This window comes from Littorina saxatilis, linkage group LG7 (assembly GCF_037325665.1).
Source record: "Littorina saxatilis isolate snail1 linkage group LG7, US_GU_Lsax_2.0, whole genome shotgun sequence".
NCBI lineage: Eukaryota > Metazoa > Mollusca > Gastropoda > Littorinimorpha > Littorinidae > Littorina > Littorina saxatilis.
Genome location: NC_090251.1, coordinates 20,805,904 through 20,826,313, shown reverse-complemented (window position 1 = coordinate 20,826,313; position 20,410 = coordinate 20,805,904). Strand labels below are relative to the sequence as shown.

General features: G+C 40.6%; 2 protein-coding genes across 5 annotated transcripts in view; both read right to left on the bottom strand.

Annotated features, from left to right (window-relative positions):
* The window catches only part of LOC138970883 (uncharacterized), a 77,367-nt gene extending 74,360 nt beyond the window's left edge, over positions 1-3,007 (bottom strand). Inside the window, exons 1-2 of one of the 2 annotated variants that reach the window (XM_070343455.1) lie at positions 1,013-3,007; positions 118-343 (exon numbers count right to left, since the gene is read on the bottom strand). In XM_070343455.1, the coding sequence (XP_070199556.1) occupies positions 118-290 (173 nt within the window). In that variant the 5' untranslated portion in view covers positions 291-343; positions 1,013-3,007. The remainder of the gene's footprint in view (positions 1-117; positions 344-1,012) is intronic. The other variant, XM_070343456.1, reaches the window with a different exon arrangement.
* Positions 3,008-10,689: 7,682 nt separating this feature from the next.
* Positions 10,690-17,694, bottom strand: LOC138970882 (zinc finger CCHC domain-containing protein 17-like). 3 transcript variants are annotated; one of them, XM_070343452.1, is made up of 8 exons: positions 17,527-17,694; positions 17,122-17,179; positions 15,392-15,496; positions 14,307-14,388; positions 13,630-13,730; positions 13,111-13,265; positions 11,395-11,556; positions 10,690-10,882 (listed from the first exon to the last, which is right to left on the bottom strand). In XM_070343452.1, the coding sequence occupies exons 1-8, from the start codon at positions 17,581-17,583 to the stop codon at positions 10,853-10,855; spliced, it is 750 nt and encodes a 249-aa protein (XP_070199553.1). In that variant the 5' UTR covers positions 17,584-17,694; the 3' UTR covers positions 10,690-10,852. The 3 variants fall into 3 exon arrangements, with proteins under 3 accessions (XP_070199553.1, XP_070199554.1, XP_070199555.1); XM_070343453.1 differs by having other exon boundaries at positions 17,643-17,692; XM_070343454.1 differs by lacking the exon at positions 17,527-17,694 and adding an exon at positions 17,338-17,503.
* Positions 17,695-20,410: the final 2,716 nt, after the last annotated feature.

The window sequence follows — 20,410 nt, the reverse complement described above, 5'->3', positions numbered from 1 at the left end:
CTTCAACAACAAACACACAAACAATAAAAAAAACCCAATTATTGCAACATAATTTGCCCGACCAAAAAAAGGGGTGAAATCCATGTACATGTATGTATATGTATAAAAAGGCCCCACCCGTCCATGCTCTCGAGACGCCTGAGGTCCCTGCCAGTGATGCTCTCCACGAGGTACTTCATGCTGGTCCCACTTAGCAGGTCCATCAGCACGTTGTTCATCAGCTGGTTGTACGGCATCAGGCGCAGGTTCACCCAGGCCGTCAGCCCGCGGATCCGAGTCCGCATTGACATGATGGTTAGACTTTAGTCTCCCCTGACCCCTTCACCTCTTCACTGTCAGCATCCTGGATAAAACACTGCAGTGTTGTAAGTTTCCCATTGCAACACTGCACACAACTTTATCTTTTGATAATCTGTGTTTCCAGCTGTAAAAGCTTTACTAATATAATACCTACCACAGAGAAGTTGACAAAATTGTAAATTAAAAGTTTTAAAGTGTCCAAACTGCATGTCAATTGTCATGTCATTTTATTATAGAGAAAAAGATACACTGCCATTTAGTGTGCAGTTTGGCACTAGTGAGATTAAGATATGATCATAAGCTGCAAAAGATATGGATATCATTAAAACAGTTGGTATGTTTATGCACAAATATATAGGGGACATGTACACTTCTGTGACCTTATGATCTCAAAACAGTGTGTGCCTTTGTGCCCTTTTCAAATTTGATCTGAAAAGTTTGACATTAATTGTACAAATATCCCTTGTTCCAACAAAACTGCTGTTTGACGTCTAAATTCAAACAAAGGCTTCTATTAGCAGAAGATTACAACAAAATTAAAAAAAACGACACCAAATCAAACACAGAAAGTGAATGAGGCCAAGTCAGTTGGTGTGACTTTCTGCGAGTTTGGCAATCAGCCATTAGATACATGTCGAAGCTAGAAATGTCAGATCAGTGATGAGAACTAACAATATAAACTTTATCTGAGACACCCTCAGCTCACTTTTACCTTCCTGTTTCCCCCAAAGCAGCATTCATTAAAAGAATCCAAACACAGGACGCACTTTCCTTAGGAGGTCGCCATTTGTAAACAAGAAGGTAGCCACAGAGCCATGCCATGGGAGATTACTCTCGTAAATCGTCTTTCCCGCTAGCTCATGGGTATTGCACAAAGCACTACCTAAGTAGCTTGTGCACTTATCCTGAGCCGTTTTATTCAGCTGCAACTTGCGAGATTCGTTCGATTCACATTTGCTACACATTGAAAACAACAACAACAACTATAACCCTAACCCTTTTTCCTGCAAGACAACAGAAAGATAAATGTCTTCTTTAAATTAGATCAAAGCAAGAAACATTTTCTCACTAGTTTGAATACATTTTATTCTATACATATTCTCCATAACTATTACCACTATTACTAATCCAAAACAAACTCAGGTGTAAAAATGGTCATATGAACTTTTGGTATTTGCATTGACTGCTACAATGCTTAGGTTGTTTCCACAAAAATATTCTTTAATAGTTTCCCTTTGTATTTGTGTATGTGTGCATCATTTAAATTATGTATCAGATTATTAATCAGATATATGTCGTCTAAATGTTGATTGTTGAACACATACACTGACACACACGCACACATGGGGTGACTCCCGTAATCACTGTCTCATTTGCACTATTTTGCAGCGTTATCAACATATAAAAAGGCAAAAAAAAGTAGTGCTTGTTGACAAAAGTCATGCATGTCATTTTCACTGTATACGTCTCAGTTGCACTTGCTGTCAGTTTTAATATTTTTCAAAAACCCAATGTTCACTATCACTCCGTGCCAATTAACGCACAACTATCTATTCATCTCTGCTAACACTTCTCTCTTTCTCCTTCTCTGCTTAAGCACTCCCTCTCTCTCACAAACACACATACACCAACACACTCTGCAATAGCAGAGAGAGAGAGAGAGAGAGAGAGAGAGAGAGAGAGAGAGAGAGAGAGAGAGAGAGAGAGAGAGAGAGAGAGAGAGAGAGAATTGAATTGAATTGAATTGAACTTTATTTAACAAGGATTAAAGGCACAGTAAGCCTCCCGTAAACCATCACAGAGCTCCCCGAGCGTCAACATATAGTACAAGCATACTTCCATTTGAACGCTCACCGAACGGGAACATCCTGGCTGCTTTCTGTCGAGCGTGAGAAATTTTCAAAGAATTTATTTTCGTGGACTTGGCCTCAACAGCAATGGCGCCTCGTTTTGGTGCTGGACGGCTGTAACGAATACCGGAATTCACGCCCGGACAGTAAGCCTCCCCTAAACCATCACAGATACTGTCAGGCTTTTGCACACAGTACAAACACCCTTCCATTTGAACGCTCACCAAACGGGAACATCCTAGGTGCCCTACGTAAAGAGCGAGCAATTTTTAAAGAATTAATTTTGCAGATTGTCTCGAACACTTTTTGGACCCATCCTGAACTCAGGTCAAACATGAGTTACTTCCCTTCGGGTCTCATTCTATCGATGTAAACTGGCGATAGCCGTGAATCGATGATTATCAAAATGTTTTTGGACCGTGGTGCGTTTTTGCGCTAGACCTAACTTTTAAAATCTAAATAATAAATTGACAGCTTGTTACACAAACATTCTTTAATCATAAAAGAATTCTTTTTTCATCAAGACAAGATCAGAACAATTCGAAGTTGTGAAAGTTTGAAAAAAGAAAAGCCCGGAAGCAGGGTCACGCAAGGGTCGTAGCAGACGACGCCGGTTTATCAGTGCATATCGCCGTTCCTCTCAACAGTCAAAAGCCATCGCTAGAGTTCTTGTGAACAACAGCCGTTTGTTTCGTGCATAAAAACGTGCTATTGTAAATAGTCGCATTCAAATAACTAACTGACGACTACATTGTGAAAAAGGGAAACTGGATCACACGGGTTCACGATGGCTCAGGGGTAAGATAAACCACGCAAAAATAAATTCTTTGAAAATTGTTCGCTCTTTACGGAGGGCACCTAGGATGTTCTCAATCGGTGAGTGTTTAAATGAAAGGGTGTTTGTACTGTGTGTAAAAGCCTGACCGTATCTGTGATGGTTTACGGGAGGCTTACTGTGCCTTTAAGATTTAAGGCTACGCCTTTTCTTACAATCTGTCCTTGGGACGCACAGACACACAATGATAAAATTGAAAAATTAAAAATTAAAAAGTTAAGAAGTTTACCAACAAAAGGAGGTCAGAAAACTTCAGCACGTGATGATAAAGATGACGATGACGATGACGATGACGATGATGAAGATGAGGCATGAAGAGCATACATATGTGGTTATTCATAAAATCAAATGCATACTATGCAAGTAATTATAAGTACAAGCTGGTAGCAATCGAACATGTAGCAATAGTACAACAAAAATATGTTCAGAATATACAATGCACAGCATATCTTTGGCGTAATACTAAGTGTGGTAAATCAAAACGCGTTAAACTACTCAGACATTAAGTGTTTTTTGACACATTTATAAAAACTTTTTAATGACTTTAAGTGCTTAAAGGATGATGGAAGTGAATTCCAAACTGATGTACCCGAAAAAGCAAGACTGGTCTTATAAAGGTCAATTCGTGGAATCGGTGGGATCAAGTTGACCGACCCATATCTGTCGGTAGCTTTATTAAATAATGTTGTAATGTAAATGGGCACTTTACCGTAATACACTTTATGCATGAAAATGGCTTTGTTTAACTTGAGATGCTTTTCCAGTGGAAGAAAGTTAAGCATTTTTAATTTCATATCTGTTGGGGCATTATCCTTTACGATGAGTTTAGCCGAGCGACGATAGAGAGAGTCTAACTTTTTCAAGTGGAGAGAGAGAGAGAGCAAGAGAGAGAGAGAGAGAGAGAGAGAGAGAGAGAGAGAGAGAGAGAGAGAGAGAGAGAGAGAGAGAAAGAGAGATCAAATCAAATCAAATTTTATTTTTCGAGGGTTGTGGCATAAGCAATTAGAGTTTTTTTTCAACCAGCCCTCGCCCAGAGAGGGGACTAATCTAACACATATTTACACGGACATTCACGTAGAAAAGAAAAAAAAGAAAAAAAAGTAGAGAAAAAACAACATATGAATATTTACACATTACAGGTTATACACAAATATTAAGCGTCATATATATATGTAACATAGTGAGAACAATGCTGCATAAACATGCATGAGAAAATGTGTTATCAAAACTTTGAGTGTTTTTGTGTGGATATAATGAACATTGATGCTTTGGACAAATGAAACTAAAACTAAACGAAGCCTTCCATCACTGTGACTTTTCGTAATTTAACATTTAATACAGTGAAAGGTGTTTTTTGAAAGTATTGAGACTCATTGGAACTCTCACAAATTCCGGGAGAGAATTCCACAGGACGCTACCAGAATAGGCTAAACTTGACTTGAAGAGATCTATCCTTAGAATTGGGACGTTAAACTTTCGGTTTGGTGGTTTGACTTTAAAGTTTGCAATGAAGGTACGTGGTGCACGGCCGGAAAGTATTTTGTGAAGGAGCACGCCTTCATTTAATTTAAATCTTTCTCTTAGTGGGAGAATCTTAAGTTTCTTATAATCATCAAATACAAGACTGGATTGTTTCAGTAAAATTAGTTTCAGCGCTCGTCTATGTAAACTATACAATGGTTTTAAAATATTAGCACTGACCCAGATGGTCGAACAATAATCCGTGATGGTTTATATATACGCGTTGAAGTATAATAACCTTGAGTGCTGATCGAGAAAGTGTTTAATTCTGTTTAACTGATATATTTTTCTCGACATTGTTTTACACAACGACCGAACATGATGGGCCCAAGACAAATTATTATCGATATTTGATCTCCTACCTCCTCTATTGCGTCGTTACCAATTAATATGGAATGAGGATTGTTTTGTATGTTTTGTCTCTTTTGCCTTCTTGTAATTAACATGTATTTGGTCTTTTTAGGGTGAAGACTCATGTGGTTATATTCCGTCCAATTAATTAGATCGTCTACACTGTTCTGCAACGATGAATAAACATTGTCTAATTGTTCATCAGTAGTGTTTAGGGTCACCGTATCAATCAATCAATCAATATGAGGCTTATATCGCGCGTATTCCGTGGGTACAGTTCCAAGCGGAGGTTTTTATTTTTATTTTTTATTTTTTATGCAATTTATATCGCGCACATATTCAAGGCGCAGGGATTTATCGTCAGCAAAGAGTTCACAGTCATCATTAATACTAAGAGGAAGATCATTAATATACAGGGAAAAGAGTAGTGGTCCACGGACAGAACCCTGGGGAACCCCATATAGCACAGGTCTTTGGCTGGATCCTGTAGCAGAAACCTATCAAGATTGGCGCTGATTTAGGCAATTTTAATTCTAGCCATATTATTGTTTCAACTGAATGCTAGCTGCTCTAAGTGATGAAAGACTCGTGAATATAAACTAGCAAACCAGTTTCTTGTATTGATGTAGGGTCTCGACGTACGACATTATATCCTTCAATCTTAACTTACGTACCCGTGATGTTACTGTTTAATCTTGACTCAGAGAGACCAAAAATGTGAAAATATTTGCCTGAGTTGAGAAGAATAGTTGCTACCTCATCCAGCTTATTTATGGCATGATTTATATTTAAATCAGACATGGGATTCAGAAAAAGTGATAATTAAGGAAAAAGAAGGTGGGGGTCTGGGGGCCGCAGAAGGCCCCCAGTAGGGTCCAGGGGCAACGCCCCTGGTCGGGGTCTGGGGGGCTTTGCCCCCAGAAGCTGAAGGTTTTTAGTGTTTTAGACACACAAAAATGGCCCTGAAATGTATATTTCAGCTTAATCATAGAGCTTCTATATCAATGGCAATAACAACAATTCAAACAGCAGGGAAACATATGAAAGAAAATTGAATTTTTTTTTTTACCTCACCTTGAATTAAAGCAGAACTGTTTTCCATGAGTAGAAAATAGTTTGTCAGAGTCCACGGCAAGTTGATTTTAGCAAAAGCATCGCCAACTTTCACGTCTTGTGTCTTCTGGCCTTTCTCGTCTTTCCAGCTCAATGATACAACTTCATCGAGCCAGTCGAATCTCCAGAGATTTTTCTTGTACTTCTGCTGGTCAATTTCCCGGGCTAGAACGGTTTCGTCTCGCTTTAGCTTCCTCATCATTTTGGCAGGTGGCTCGAAGCGATGTAAAAATGGCGCCGCATCATTCTCATACGGTATGCTTATACTGAATCCCCGATAGCTACGTTGAAACGGTGACTGTAGGAGACAAAGAGCGCGTTCCCATACGGATCGACCAGCAACAGTCTGACCGTTTTAGGAACCAACCGTTCAAGAATAGTATGGAATGGAGCGTCGCGATCAGCGGACCGGCCAAAAAACTTGGGTCTATACCTACATATACCCCCAAATTTTCTCAGCGGATTTGCACGAATCTCAAGAATGATCCCTGGAGCCTAAAAATTTACGGAATTCCGTAAATTTACAGAAGAATCCCATGTCTGTTAAATGCCCAACTCTGAGACCATCTTTCACAGGCCAGGAATTCATAAACAGTCATCAACTGGGTGGCCGAGTGGTAACGCACTTGCGCTCGGAAGCGAGAGGTTGCGAGTTCGACCCTGGGTCAGGGCGTTAGCAATTTTCTCCCCCCTTTCCTAACCTAGGTGGTGGGTTCAAGTGCTAGTCTTTCGGATGAGACGAAAAACCGAGGTCCCTTCGTGTACACTACATTGGGGTGTGCACGTTAAAGATCCCACGATTGACAAAAGGGTCTTTCCTGGCAAAATTGTATAGGCATAGATAAAAAATGTCCACCAAAATACCCGTGTAACTTCGAATAATAGGCCGTGAAAAGTAGGATATGCGCCGAAATGGCTGCGATCTGCTGGTCGATGTGAATGCGTGATGTATTGTGTAAAAAATTCCATCTCACACGGCCTAAATAAATCCCTGCGCCTTGAGTCCGAGTCTGGAGATACGCGCGCGATATAAGACTGCATATAACATAACATAACAAATGAACAAAACACAACAAGAATATTCTCTACAAAAGAATATTAGTGAGTATTATCTCGTAGAATAATAATAGCAAAACAAATTAAACTACTAAAAACGCACGGTAAACGGAGGAAGGGGAAAAATGTAAAGCAAGTAGAAAAGCCGATCGGCACTGAAAATGTGTCGTCAGTAACAGTCTTCTTATCACTTCTCTGCGACAAACACTATTAGCAGTAGAATTATGAAAGCCAGAAGGAAATCTGTTCAGTTGAAGTAAGCACAGACTAGATAACTTTAGCACAACAAAGTGTCACCAGGATTCTTTAAAAGAAAAAAGCACCAGCAGAAGATTTCAAGGTTTGTCAATGACACTTTTCCGTTGAGTGAACACGATAAATCAAAGAATGCCAGCTTCGACCACACACACACACACATAATGCTAAGAGGATTCGCAATGTTGGTTGTGAGGTAGTTTGTGATAGTAGTTCCGAGACACTGTTCAATATCAGTAAGGCACAGAGAACTGCTGTTGCATACGGCAGGCCTGCATGTAGTAAAGGTAAGCCTGCATTACAGTTGGGTGGACAGGCGGCGGCAGGAGGCGCTGAACAGGGTCACTGCCGTAGGGAGCACCAGACATTGGAGCGTGAAAGTGGCGATCAGCTGCACCGTTGTCACCCACAGGATAGCTGTCCTCTCGAGGACGTGCATACCTCCAAGGGTCAATGGCGGCCCGGTAGACTGGAACCCCGGGATCTGGAAGGCTAGGGAAGGCACCTGGGGGTGGCGCCGCATGGACATTGGCGGATGGTGGTGACTGCTGATGCATGGCATTGAAGAAAGGAGGCACAGGAGACTGAGACCTGTCCATGTGGCAAGGTTGGGGTGGGGTGTGTGAGTAGTGTTGTCAGTGACTGCTGCTGAGATAACGGAGGGAAATCAGAGTCATAATGGGGGGATGAGAAAGTTTTCGGCTCGGTGGACGGATGGACGGGTCGCTTTATGGAGGAGTGTTGGAGGGTGAAGGTGTCCTCGTCCTTAGAGTAGGCAGGTCGCCTTGTTGGACGATTGGGGGGCGGGGAACAAAGTCTCTGCCAGTCTGGCTGTTCCTTTGGGGCTGTCTATGTACAGGGCCATGCGGGGCGTCCCATTTGCAGTGATGAAAATAGGCGTGTTGTCTACGAAAACAATGCCTAGACGTTCGCATACCACAGCCAAGTTTTTGTTTGACGGGTTGATGACGTCGTTCAATGGAGAGTGTCCTCGTGCGGGAATAATGGATGATGCACGGAGACTGGCGTAGACATCTTAGTGATGTCACGACATCCTTCCACGCGTCAGTGGTTACCGCCACAGATGAATGAACACAGGTGTTGATGCCAACGTGAAACGTGACCTGTTCCACCGTCGGCACCGGCTCTGTGCTGTGTGCCCAGGCTGCTAGCTGTTCTGGTGTCATTCCTAGAATGCACACTTTCCTTGCAGCGTCTTTCGTGGGCACGGATTTGCTTAGGTCAATATTTCTGACGACCGAGTCTCCTAGCAGTACGGTTCTGGCGTTTCTGTCAACCGCCATGGTACTAAGTCTGTCTGTAGGGGAGAGGCGGGTTGGTTTCTTGGACAGACTGCCTCGCTCTTCCTTGTGGACACCGGCGGCTTCATCATCCAACTCCATCCAACTCTGCAGCAGACGCCTCATCACAGACGGATGAATAGTCTTTGTCAGATGAGGACAAAGGTATATCAGACGGGGGTTTGGCTGAGGGGGGTGTTGGGAATGCGTCTGCATCTACCGCTGAGTGTCCGCCTTCGCTGGATGGTGTTGTAAGTGACTGGTTCCCTTGATCAGTGGGAGAGGGGGGTGGACTGCGGGGAGGAGAAGAAGCATTGTTTGTAGCTTGGGGTGAGGCCATTTGCCTCTCAATGTGGTCTACTGTCGCACGAAGGTTATGGCTCTCATCTTCTAGTGTTGTCACTTTAGCCTTCAATGATAAAACCTGCTGCTTGAGGGCATCCTGTGCCTTGTTGAACTCGAGGACTGAGAGCCTGTCGACAGCAGCAGCAAGCTTCTCACACAGCTCGTCGCATCTTGAGTCCATTCGAACTTTAAGCTCTTTTTTGATGCGCTCTGTCGTGTCGAGGATTTCTAAAAGGGCAATGTTCTTTGCATCTTCCAGTTGCGCAGGAATGTCTGTCACCTCTGCCTCGAGGCGAGAGTGGATGACTTTGGGAGTGGTGGTCACGGTTGGTGGCGCGTGTAAGATGCAAGACTGATGCCGCTTGTGTTTACGTTGGCGGGAGGAAGGGGGAGGGGCAGCTGGTGGGAAGGGAGGCCAGCAAAGTCGAACCAAGTTCCAAGGAATGGCATTGGGGTTGACGAAACTGCTTGACGCAGGGAATTGTCCACATGAGGGTCAGTGTCTGGTTCCGTGACTGTAGCAGTGATTGCTGCTATGAGTTTATGCAGACTTTGGAATTCAGTTTCACTCCATCCAGGGACCTTTATGCCTTGGGCCATCAAGATTCCAGTTTGTGTTTTATGTTTATAGTAGAGTGTTACTCAAACAGCCTGAGGACAGTCCTGGCGATAGATGGAGGGAGGGCAGTGAGGCTGAGAATGTGAGTCTCAGCTGTGTTGTTTACCGTAGCACTGTTGTCGTCAAAGTGTTGCACTTGGAGAGTGACGGTATTCTGTTCTAAAAGGGCGCTGAAGCGATATAGCAGTACATTTCTCCATGTCACTAACTCTTGCAGAGAACAACGGTGTGTTTTTTGGAAAGCATCTAGGGTGTCTGTCATTTTCACTGTAGGGTTGGGTGAGGAGGCTGTGTCCCTGTCAGAATTTTCAGGCATGAAAACTGAAAAAAAAAAAAATACTGAAAAAAAAATTCGAAGGCGCATAGCGCCAAGTTTCGCAGGCGCATAGCGCCAAGTTTCGCAGGCGCGTAGCGCCAAGTTTCGCAGGCGCGTAGCGCCAAGTTTCGCAGGCGCGAAGCGCCAAGACTTCTAGGGGGGTCCGGGGGCATGCCCCCCCGGAAAATTTTTTGTTCAAGGGTGCAATTTGGTGCAATCTGGGGCTATCTGAGCCTTAAAATTGGATTCAAACATGGCCCCAAAACTATTTTACTATAACTATGACTAGGAAAAAAAAAAAAAAAAAAATAAAAAAAAATAAAAAAAAGGAAAAATACTGAAAATAAAACAAAATACGGTTTATTTTTTTCAAAAATACGGAAAATACGGAAAATACGGAGAATTTTCATGCCTGATTTTGATCCACGTGAGAAGGTAAAGGGTCTGTGAGCTTTGGGAAAGAGGGTAGTAATGTTGGCGTGTCTGAGAGAGAGAGAGAGAGAGAGAGAGAGAGAGAGAGAGAGAGAGAGAGAGAGAGAGAGAGAGAGAGAGAGAGAGAGAGAGAGAGAGAGAAAGAGAGAGAGAGAGAGAGAGAGAGAGATGGAGAAACAGATATAGACATGTTGTAATAAAGAACAACGTGATAGAGACTTGCAGACAAATGTCATGTAGCAATCATCAACCTGGTGATAGTGGAATTTAGAGTAATTGAGAAATAATGACACAATGCCTAAATGACAGGTGTGATAGCGATATGTACACAATGACATAGCATGCACAGAGACACTCACAGATACTGAAACATATCAGTGCAAGCAGAAAGACAATACCTGTAGTAATTTTTTATTTTCTATATCATACATGTCTAAGCTACAAGTAAACATCACTTAAGATATATGGTACACACCAATCACTCTTTCTCTCTCTCTGACCCACAGATGCAGACACATGCACACACAACACAAACCATACTCTTAACAACAGATCACTTCAGCTTCTGTGTTTGTGACTCGATTTCTTCTGCAAAAGAAAATCATAAATGCATTAAAGAGTATTGCTTTCAAGAAAAAGCAAGGATACTTACAAAAGCAAAAGGTAAACAATATGTTTGCATCTAATGTGAAACTTAACAGTATAAACCCAAAACTACTGCCTAGCCAGACAGAAAAAAAGACAAAATTCACACATGGCTGTCATTAAAGAAATGCAAAAATCACTGAAGTTCTAGGGGGTCGAGGAATATTTCCATATGATGAAATCTGACGCAAACTTAAGCACATTCATAACAGTATTGTCGTTTTTACATTTCCTGGAAAAATGGGAGCCCTGCATTTGATAGCAAGGATGGGAGTATGTTCTGGTAAGAGGAGATAGGAAAGAAGGGCAAACCCAGAGAGAGAGGAAAGGGTTACAAAAGCCTATCTCTAGGAACAGAGTGGAGATGTACCTCATGTACATACAAAATGTAATTCCTAGAATACTAAATATCAAATCCAAATAGAAGCACATTAGCACATCAAAGAAAGGCTTACATGCTTTCTGTGTCTTTCCTGGCTGCTGTCTGATGAATTGGAGTGATGTCTTTTCCTTTTTTCCCTTATCTCTCTTCTTCTTTCTTTCTCACTTCCACTGCTTTCTGAAGAACTGGAACAATGTTTCTTCTTTCTCTTCTTCTCCTTTTTCATCTTCTTTTCCTAAAAAACAACAACCTCAAATGTGTCTATGTGACTGTATTCAACATCAAAACAACATCTAGTCTGTAATATTTAATTTTTCAGATACAGTGGAAACTCTGTTCAACGACTTTGAAAATGTAACTGAAATTCAGTCCTTGTACGGAGCTGGAGGGGTCATTATATAGAGTTTTGCTTTGTTACGTCCATGTTGACGTCAGCCATTGAGTCAATGATCCGGAATGACATGGGCGTTTTAAACGAACATGGTAACTAGTTTAGTATCATATTCATAACCCATACATTTTTGCTTGTTTAATCCAGCCCCATAACTACTCAGCGGCTATTCTACAGTAGGGGTCGAACAAAAGTATACACATCAATGTCATGGATACTACTTATACTCATTCCTTCAACGGACATAACTACAGTGCGGACTGTTGACAGAGTTGAGTTATTAAGGATGCTATACTACTCACCCTCAATTCTGCGGATACTTTATTGATTTAAACGAATGCGTTGTTGCATATCACGTCACTCGTTCATGGATTGGGGAAAACAAGTGGAAGGATGCTTTCATCACATGTAAAAGCCTGGACAGATTTGTGGTGGTCGACAAGTTGGCTTACATCACAAACTAGCCCTAAAATGACATATTTCTGTGTACAGATTGTTGGTGGTCGACAAGTTGGCTTACATCACAAACTAGCCCTAAAATGACATATTTCTGTGTACAGATTGTTGGTGGTCGACAAGTTGGCTTACATCACAAACTAGCCCTAAAATGACATATTTCTGTGTACAGATTGTTGGTGGTCGACAAGTTGGCTTACATCACAAACTAGCCCTAAAATGACATATTTCTGTGTACAGATTGTTGGTGGTCGACAAGTTGGCTTACATCACAAACTAGCCCTAAAATGACATATTTCTGTGTACAGATTGTTGGTGGTCGACAAGTTGGCTTACATCATCACAAACTAGCCCTAAAATGACATATTTCTGTGTACAGATTGTTGGTGGTCGACAAGTTGGCTTACATCACAAACTAGCCCTAAAATGACATATTTCTGTGTACAGATTGTTGGTGGTCGACAAGTTGGCTTACATCACAAACTAGCCCCAACATGACATATTTCTGTGTACAGATTGTTGGTGGTCGACAAGTTGGCTTACATCATCACAAACTAGCCCTAAAATGACATATTTCTGTGTACAGATTGTTGACTTAAATACCCGGCGCAGATGGGTGCAGGGTTAATCTGCCGCAAAATGTTCCCAAAATAATTGTATTGTTTACCTAACTGAAAAGAAAATATGAAATAGTGCAGCACTGTTTGTAAAATAGCACTGGTGTCAATGTTAAATCAAGAATCTTTTCCACATGATAGTCATCCTACCCAAACAATCCAGGCACCCGCAAACCAAAGAAAAGGCACTGTTTCTCCAGAGCAATAGAAAACTGGTACACTACAATGTCCAAGTGCACTGCGCCTGGTTTTCGCACCAATCAGAGCTTATAGTATTTACATTTGATTAAGCAAGGATTTGAACACTGTGTTCACTGACGCTCACCTTCTTTTTCTTCTTTTTGTGTGTGCTGCCCTCTGTGGGTGTGGGTGTGTCTGGTGGTGGTGCCTCTGGTTCTGACGGAACCATATCCTCCAAGTCAGGCACAAGATCATACTGCTTGCCTCCCTTGTCCACAAAGCAGTCCATTGCCAAATGACCTGTCAAAATACTTCACAATCAATGCCAATGTAAACGTTGTTCAAATTTGAAAATAACAATAATAAAATCAGTAAAAACTGACTAGAATAAGAAAATATAACTCACTAAACAGAGTGGGGATAAAATCACACTTACCTCACGGAAGTGGGAACATTTTTACTATGCCAGAAATTTAATAGGAACTCTTGAAAATATTTTCTGCCTTGCAGCCATACATGGTTGTGTAATCTGTAGGTTGTATAATCTGTAGGTTGTGCATGCTGAATACTTTTGTGTCTATAACATTCTTGATATGGATCGAGGGATCCTTAGCCAAAGGGCCTCAGGCACTGCAAACTATCACAAGCCTATTGGCTCACTTACCATGTCCGCCACAGCTACGGCACTTTGTGTCATAGACAGCTCCCAGTTCTATCGGGGGTTTCTGCCCGGCAAAGAACTGTTTCCTTTTCCTCTCATCCAGACTGAATAAAAAAACCACATATCTATTCATATTACGCATGTGACTCTCCAGGCCAAATTTTGTAAAAAAATAAAATCAGGACGCATCATTCAGTTTTAAGTGATTGACATAAACAACATAAATGTCAAAAGCAAACATATTTTGAAATGACTGAGACTGAAACAACCTTGCATATGCAATGTGTAAAAAAAAATCATGCTTCATTTCACCATCACAAAATATTTACATTACTTACTGTGAAGTCATTCCAAAGAAAGAAAAGGACCTGAGCAAATACACATACCTTCTGAAAAGATGTAGCACAGAAATTATGGCAATACCGACCAACAATGATATGTCTCAAAAGAAAACAGAACACTGAAAAGGCATTTTGCAAACTAAACTGTACAAAGAAACCAAAACAGAAATTAATTAATCAGCACAATATTACCACTAGCAGCAGGCACTGTGTTATAACCAAAATTATTGAAAATTATAACCCTGAAACAGTTATGATTTACATTGTCCTTTTCTTCCATAAAAATCTACACAGGTTCTCATAACACAGAGAATCAATAGACAAATGGACATTACTGACCTTTGTGTAACATTGTTAGGGTCCAGATCTTTACCCGTTGTCTGGTTGACCAGCTTCATGGACAGTCCAATTTTGGATCCCTCTGTCTGCAATACATGTTGATCTAAAATTTAGCTTTTGCCCAGTATTTGTAAAAGGAGATATAATATTTTTATCATAACTTACTTAAAGTGGCAAAACTGTTCAATAAAGGAATTAGTGATGAGCAGAAAGTGAAGTCAGTTTACATGTACGGTGACCTTGTTTTGATTTTTCTGCGGATTGGCGATCTTAAAATGTAAAGGTTGAAAGCATCATGAACAAATCTATCCCTCAGTTCTATTGCTGTTCAGTTGTAGAGATTATGAAATGTGAACAGCAATGAAAAGTATAAGTGGAAGTGCACAATACTGGGCTTAAAAATGAGGACATGAGTCCCCAACTTTTTTTCTTTTTTTTTAAATTAAGTAAATCTTGAATCCTGTACACGCTTACACATTTCTTGAAATGATACAGACATAGATAACTTCTGTTTCTCAAACAGCTGTTAGATACGGCAGAGCAAAACTCAGGTGTTTGAAATCGTGATGCAAGTTCCATCCATGGTGTTTGTAATCTCAAATATTACACAACATAGTGCATATTTTAGGAAAGTTATTTTGCCTGTATAATGTGTGCCTCCAGAAATGACCCCAGATCTATACTTTTGTTAGGCTACATATTATTCAAGTGTTTTAGCCCTTACAGAATGGACATGATAACTTACGTCACAACATGTATCTAAAGTTTTATGGAAGAATGAAAACCGACACAAATTGGGCGAGTGTGGCTACCGCTCAAAGTCAAACCTCCTACAGTTGAGTCGATCCCCGAATTTGGCTATTTGTTTTGAAAGAGCACAAAAATCAGACCATTTAACCTACAAATGTGAAACCTTGTGATGTAATCATGAATAAGCTGAAGTAAATTTACACTAAAAATGAAGTCTTTCATTGAAAAGATGCAGAAGTAATTGGCAGTTTTATGGTTGGCATTTTTTGGGGGTCACCCTGTATCTGTTTTCATAAGTAGAAGATAAGTACAAGACAAGATATGCAGTCAAAAACCTGCCTCAACACTGATGACTTTACAGTAGACCTTCTCTCCCTTTGCAAGCATCTCTGCCGGGTCTTCGATACGAGCAGACGACATTTGTGAAACATGCACCAGTCCTGGAAAACACAACAAAATACTGGTTTACTCATCCAGAGTCTGTTTTTTCTTCTCTTTACTGTACATCAAAGCCACCTGAAGCAAACGGAGAGAGTGTACTAGTCACTCGAATTTGCACAAGTTTTAAAGTTTGTCAACTTTCCGAATCTGATTCAGTGATTGTGTCTTGTCATGACTCTCACAACTCTTTGTCTGAACAGTATACAGTTCTTGCCATGACAAGAACACGCACACACACACACCAGACATGAGACCAGCAAATGTTCCAAAAGTAGGAAAGTAAGCCGGGGTCCAGGGGCCGCATAGGCAACGCCCCTTTAGGGGGTTCAGGGGGGCAAGCCCCCCTGACGGAAAATGAATGTTAGAATTATAAAGGCCATTTTGGGGCCTCTCCTGATAGGAAAAAATTAGATCATGCCTTTTTAAAAAGCTATAAAAACCACAAGAATAATATGTTTTAGCATTTTAAACAAAGGTGTAATTTATAACAATCACACACACACACAAAACTTACTTGAAAACTTTCAGAACCAACACATTTTTTTCCACCAAGTCCGTTGTCGCACCACGTGCACACGGCCTGACCGGGAATGGATATCTTGGTGATACTGTCGCCAATGAGCTGGCGCTTTTCTTTCTTGTTGATAATGACAGTCACTTCTTCTGACAGCCAGTTGGCTTTCCACTTGTTTTTCACACTTTGGTCGTCGATCGTAAGAGCTTCCACAGCTGACAAAACAATACGCCAGACGCCATGATGCTACCTTTTTCACCTTCGGCGTTTGGAAATCGGCAGCCAATCAAAACAACCCGCAAACCGCCATCGGTGAATAATTAGGCCTAGGCGATAATCGTCGGAGATCGACAGCCAATCAAACGCGACCCATGATACTGCTATGGGTTCACGCGAGTGCTGGGGTGCGAATGCACTGACTTCAGACGCAGACAGCTTCAGCTGAACGGTTCATACCACCACCCTCCCCCCCCCTTTTTTTTCTCAACGAATTTGCATCGATCTCAAGAATGGTCTGTGAGCTAAGGAAAATATCGGAATTCCGATAAAATTCGGACCAGTCCCATGTCTGACACACACACACACACACGACACAGCAACAATAACCAAACAGCTTTCAGATTCATTATGACCTGGGAAACTCCAACCAGGCTGTAAGATCATCTCTTACAAGTAATTCTGTTATAAAAAAAAAAGAGAATGTTTAAGTAAAATTACATGTAGTTAGATCTCACAGTGACGCAGATCTTATCCGGGGGTTTCTTGTTCCAATTAATATCTTTACAAAAGATGTACTTTGTTTAATCAAGTAAATGTACACTGACGCACAATAGCCTTGTGGAAGGTTTGGGGTTCAAATCTTGGCTGCGTTCGGTAGATCTCTCAGGTCTATGTACAGACCTGCTGATGTTCTTCTTTAAGAGAGCAACTACACACAGGAAAGGTACTGTAATCCATGTCAGAATTTGGTGGGTTATAGAAACATGCAAGTACCCAACAAACAAAGAAACATGCAAGTACCCAACAAACAGAGAATGGAATCTATACACGCAAGATAGAAGTGTATGTGGGAATTGCAGCCCATGAACGCTGAAAAAAATGCATACGAACCATGGCGTTTAAAGCCTGGAAGGGAGACGAACACACCATACTTCTGAACAGACGCCACCTAAAACATACCAACAACACATAATTAAAATCATATGGACAAATAATGTAAATCTTGATAGTGTTTGCAGGAATCGAAGTGTTATGTTGAACATTGCGATGATAACCTAAAAAGGCTCCTGCAATGTATCGATCCTGATCCTGAACATCGTAACACACCTTAGCTCCTACTCTCAGCCCCTGTCCAGATATTCTGTGCCCTTCGCTTCATTCCGCAACACCATTCCGACATCTATTTTCATTAAACAAATCCTAGGGCAGTAGCCAATAGCTGAGGTTTAGGCTCATTTGTCTCTCCAACATGCATTGAAATGACTTGAACTAAACGCGGAAGCGCATGGGGAATACCTGTCCGTGAAAAATTGAGTGCATCGCAGGCATATCTTCATTTTCATATTTTGCCATTGTGTATTGAGAAGAAAACACAAACACTTAAACACTGAAAGCGTAACAAATTAAAGTACACCAGCAACAACGCGTCTTTCGATTTGTTAGATGATGCGATTTTGGTTTCCTTTACAAGGAGAAAGCTCAAGGGGGGCTATAAATTTGTGAGTGAATCAAGGGGGACTACTCAATCGATTAACTGAACGTGATTGAGTCGTATTTGTCCCTCTTCTATCACAGCAAAACAAAAGCTTGTAGTCCAACCTTTTTAAAGATACCTGTGACTTCAGCAGTTTTCCAGTCTCCTGAAATAGTACCTGTTTCAAGGGACCTGTTAAAAAAAAAGTACACAAGGGAATAGAAATCTCCTCTTAGGACACGGGGTGGAATATTATCCGGCCCCTGGGTCTTGTTAGCGTTCAGTCTTTCAATTTCTTTTCAATGGCAAATGGTGTTACTCTAATGTCACAAACTGACAATTCATTAGACTTTTCACATTCTGTAATTCTTGACAAATTCGAAACATCCTCCTTGCTTGAGAAAAAGCATTCAGTGTATTAGCTTTTTGGGAGTCTGTAATTGCCAGGTCTCCGTTGACATCTTTCAGGGTAATGATCCCTGTCTTTGACTCGTTCGTTCCAGAGCATATTTTCAAAAGCATTTTGGGTTTGTTTTGCATTCCTCCGCTATTTTCCTGTCATAGCCTTTCCCCAAATGTCACCGAATGCAAAAAGGTCGATCGACACGCTTGACCACATATCGGTCTTCTGAAATGTTGGTAGGTCATTTGTAAAAAAAAATATTTTAAAATGAATAAAAATTGATTTCGGCAACTGTCTCTTTGTGACAGACACTGGGCGATTATCCCCCCCCCCCCCCCCCCCCCTTATGTTGCAATTTTCCAGAGAATGTGCAATACTAAATGTGAGAACATTTTTGTTTCTGACTACACAAAACATACCATGTCATGAGACAATTTGATGTCAAATCATTGTACTCTTTTTGAGTCTCTGTGTGTGTGTGTGTGTGTGTGTAGAGCGATTCAGACTAAACTACTGGACCGATCTTTATGAAATTTGACATGAGAGTTCCTGGGTATGAAATCCCCGAACGTTTTTTTCATTTTTTTGATAAATGTCTTTGATGACGTCCTATCCGGCTTTTTGTGAAAGTTGAGGCGGCACTGTCACGCCCTCATTTTTCAACCAAATTGGTTGAAATTTTGGTCAAGTAATCTTCGACGAAGCCCGGACTTCGGTATTGCATTTCAGCTTGGTGGCTTAAAAATTAATTAATGACTTTGGTCATTAAAAATCTGAAAATTGTAAAAAAAAATAAAAATTTATAAAACGATCCAAATTTACGTTCATCTTATTCTCCATTATTTTCTGATTCCAAAAACATATAAATATGTTATATTTGGATTAAAAACAAGCTCTGAAAATTAAATATATAAAAATTATTATCAAAATTAAATTGTCGAAATCAATTTAAAAACACTTTCATCTTATTCCTTGTCGGTTCCTGATTCCAAAAACATATAGATATGATATGTTTGGATTAAAAACACGCTCAGAAAGTTAAAACAAAGAGAGGTACAGAAAAGCGTGCTATCCTTCTTATCGCAACTACTACCCCGCTCTTCTTGTCAATTTCACTGCCTTTGCCATGAGCGGTGGACTGACGATGCTACGAGTATACGGTCTTGCTGAAAAATGGCATTGCGTTCAGTTTCATTCTGTGAGTTCGACAGCTACTTGACTAAATGTTGTATTTTCGCCTTACGCGACTTGTTTCTTTTTCCCAATAAATGTCTTCGATGACGTCATATCCGGCATTTAGTGAAACTTGAGGCGGCACTGTCACGCCCTCATTTTTAAACCAAATTGGTTGAAATTTTGGTCAAGTAATCTTCGACGAAGCCCGGACTTTGGTATTGCATTTCAGTGTGGAGGCTTAAAAATTAATTAATGAGTTTGCTCATTAAAGTTGTCATTAAAATACAATTGTCGCAAAAAGATTCAAAATTGATTGCATCGTATTCTTCATCAAATTCTGAATCTACAAATATGTACATATGTTATGTTTACTCTTAAAATGTAATCACAATTAACGAAAATAGATTAATTAGTGCTACGATTAAAGTAAGAATTCGATCCAAAAATGGTTTCATCTTATTCTTTATGATTTCCTGATTCCTAAAACATATAGATATAATATGTTTTATTCAAAACAAGCTCAGAAAGTTTAACAAAAAGAATACAGAAAAGCGCGCTTTCCTGCTTACCGCAGTACGCTATTGCGCTATTCTGCCTCGTCAAATTCTAGGCCTTCTATCTTGTCCGGCTTAACTGTCTCAGTGCAACACTGAACAGAGACAGACTCATTTAAATAAACGATTAAAAGAAAAGTCCTGACTGATCAAGATTTTTGTGAAAATCGATCGTTTGACATAAATTCTATTTCAGACCCCGTCTAACTGTAATTATTATAATGCTTTCATAGCCCCACCGATTGCTGATATAACATTGGGTTTGACAGTGATACAGGTGTTCGATCTCAAGGGAGATGTTGGAATTGCATGTAATATAAACCGAGCAAATAAGTTATTGCACCCATTTTCGTACCCTGACAAAAACATTCATTCCCGTGTCATTTTATTAAAAATGTATTATGAGTTATTTCTAATATGCTGACTGTTAGCAAATGATAACAGACATGTCGAGAAAAAAGATATGAAGCATGAGCCTTTTAGGCGAATGCTGATATCGTTTGTGAGACATGTCTGTTATCATTTGCTAACAGTCAGCATATTAAAAACTAGATGAATACCCGCTTCGCCGGG

Excerpts from the sequence above, each read along its gene's own strand:
- LOC138970882 (XM_070343452.1), bottom strand. The coding sequence starts at position 17,583 with ATGGCAAAATATGAAAATGAAGATATGCCTGCGATGCACTCAATTTTT. Across the intron at positions 15,497-17,121 it reads TCCAGGCTTTAAACGCCATG|GACTGGTGCATGTTTCACAA; the intron begins GTTCGTATGCAT and ends TGTGTTTTCCAG. Across the intron at positions 10,883-11,394 it reads AGGAAAGACACAGAAAGCAT|AAGAAATCGAGTCACAAACA; the intron begins GTAAGCCTTTCT and ends TTTCTTTTGCAG.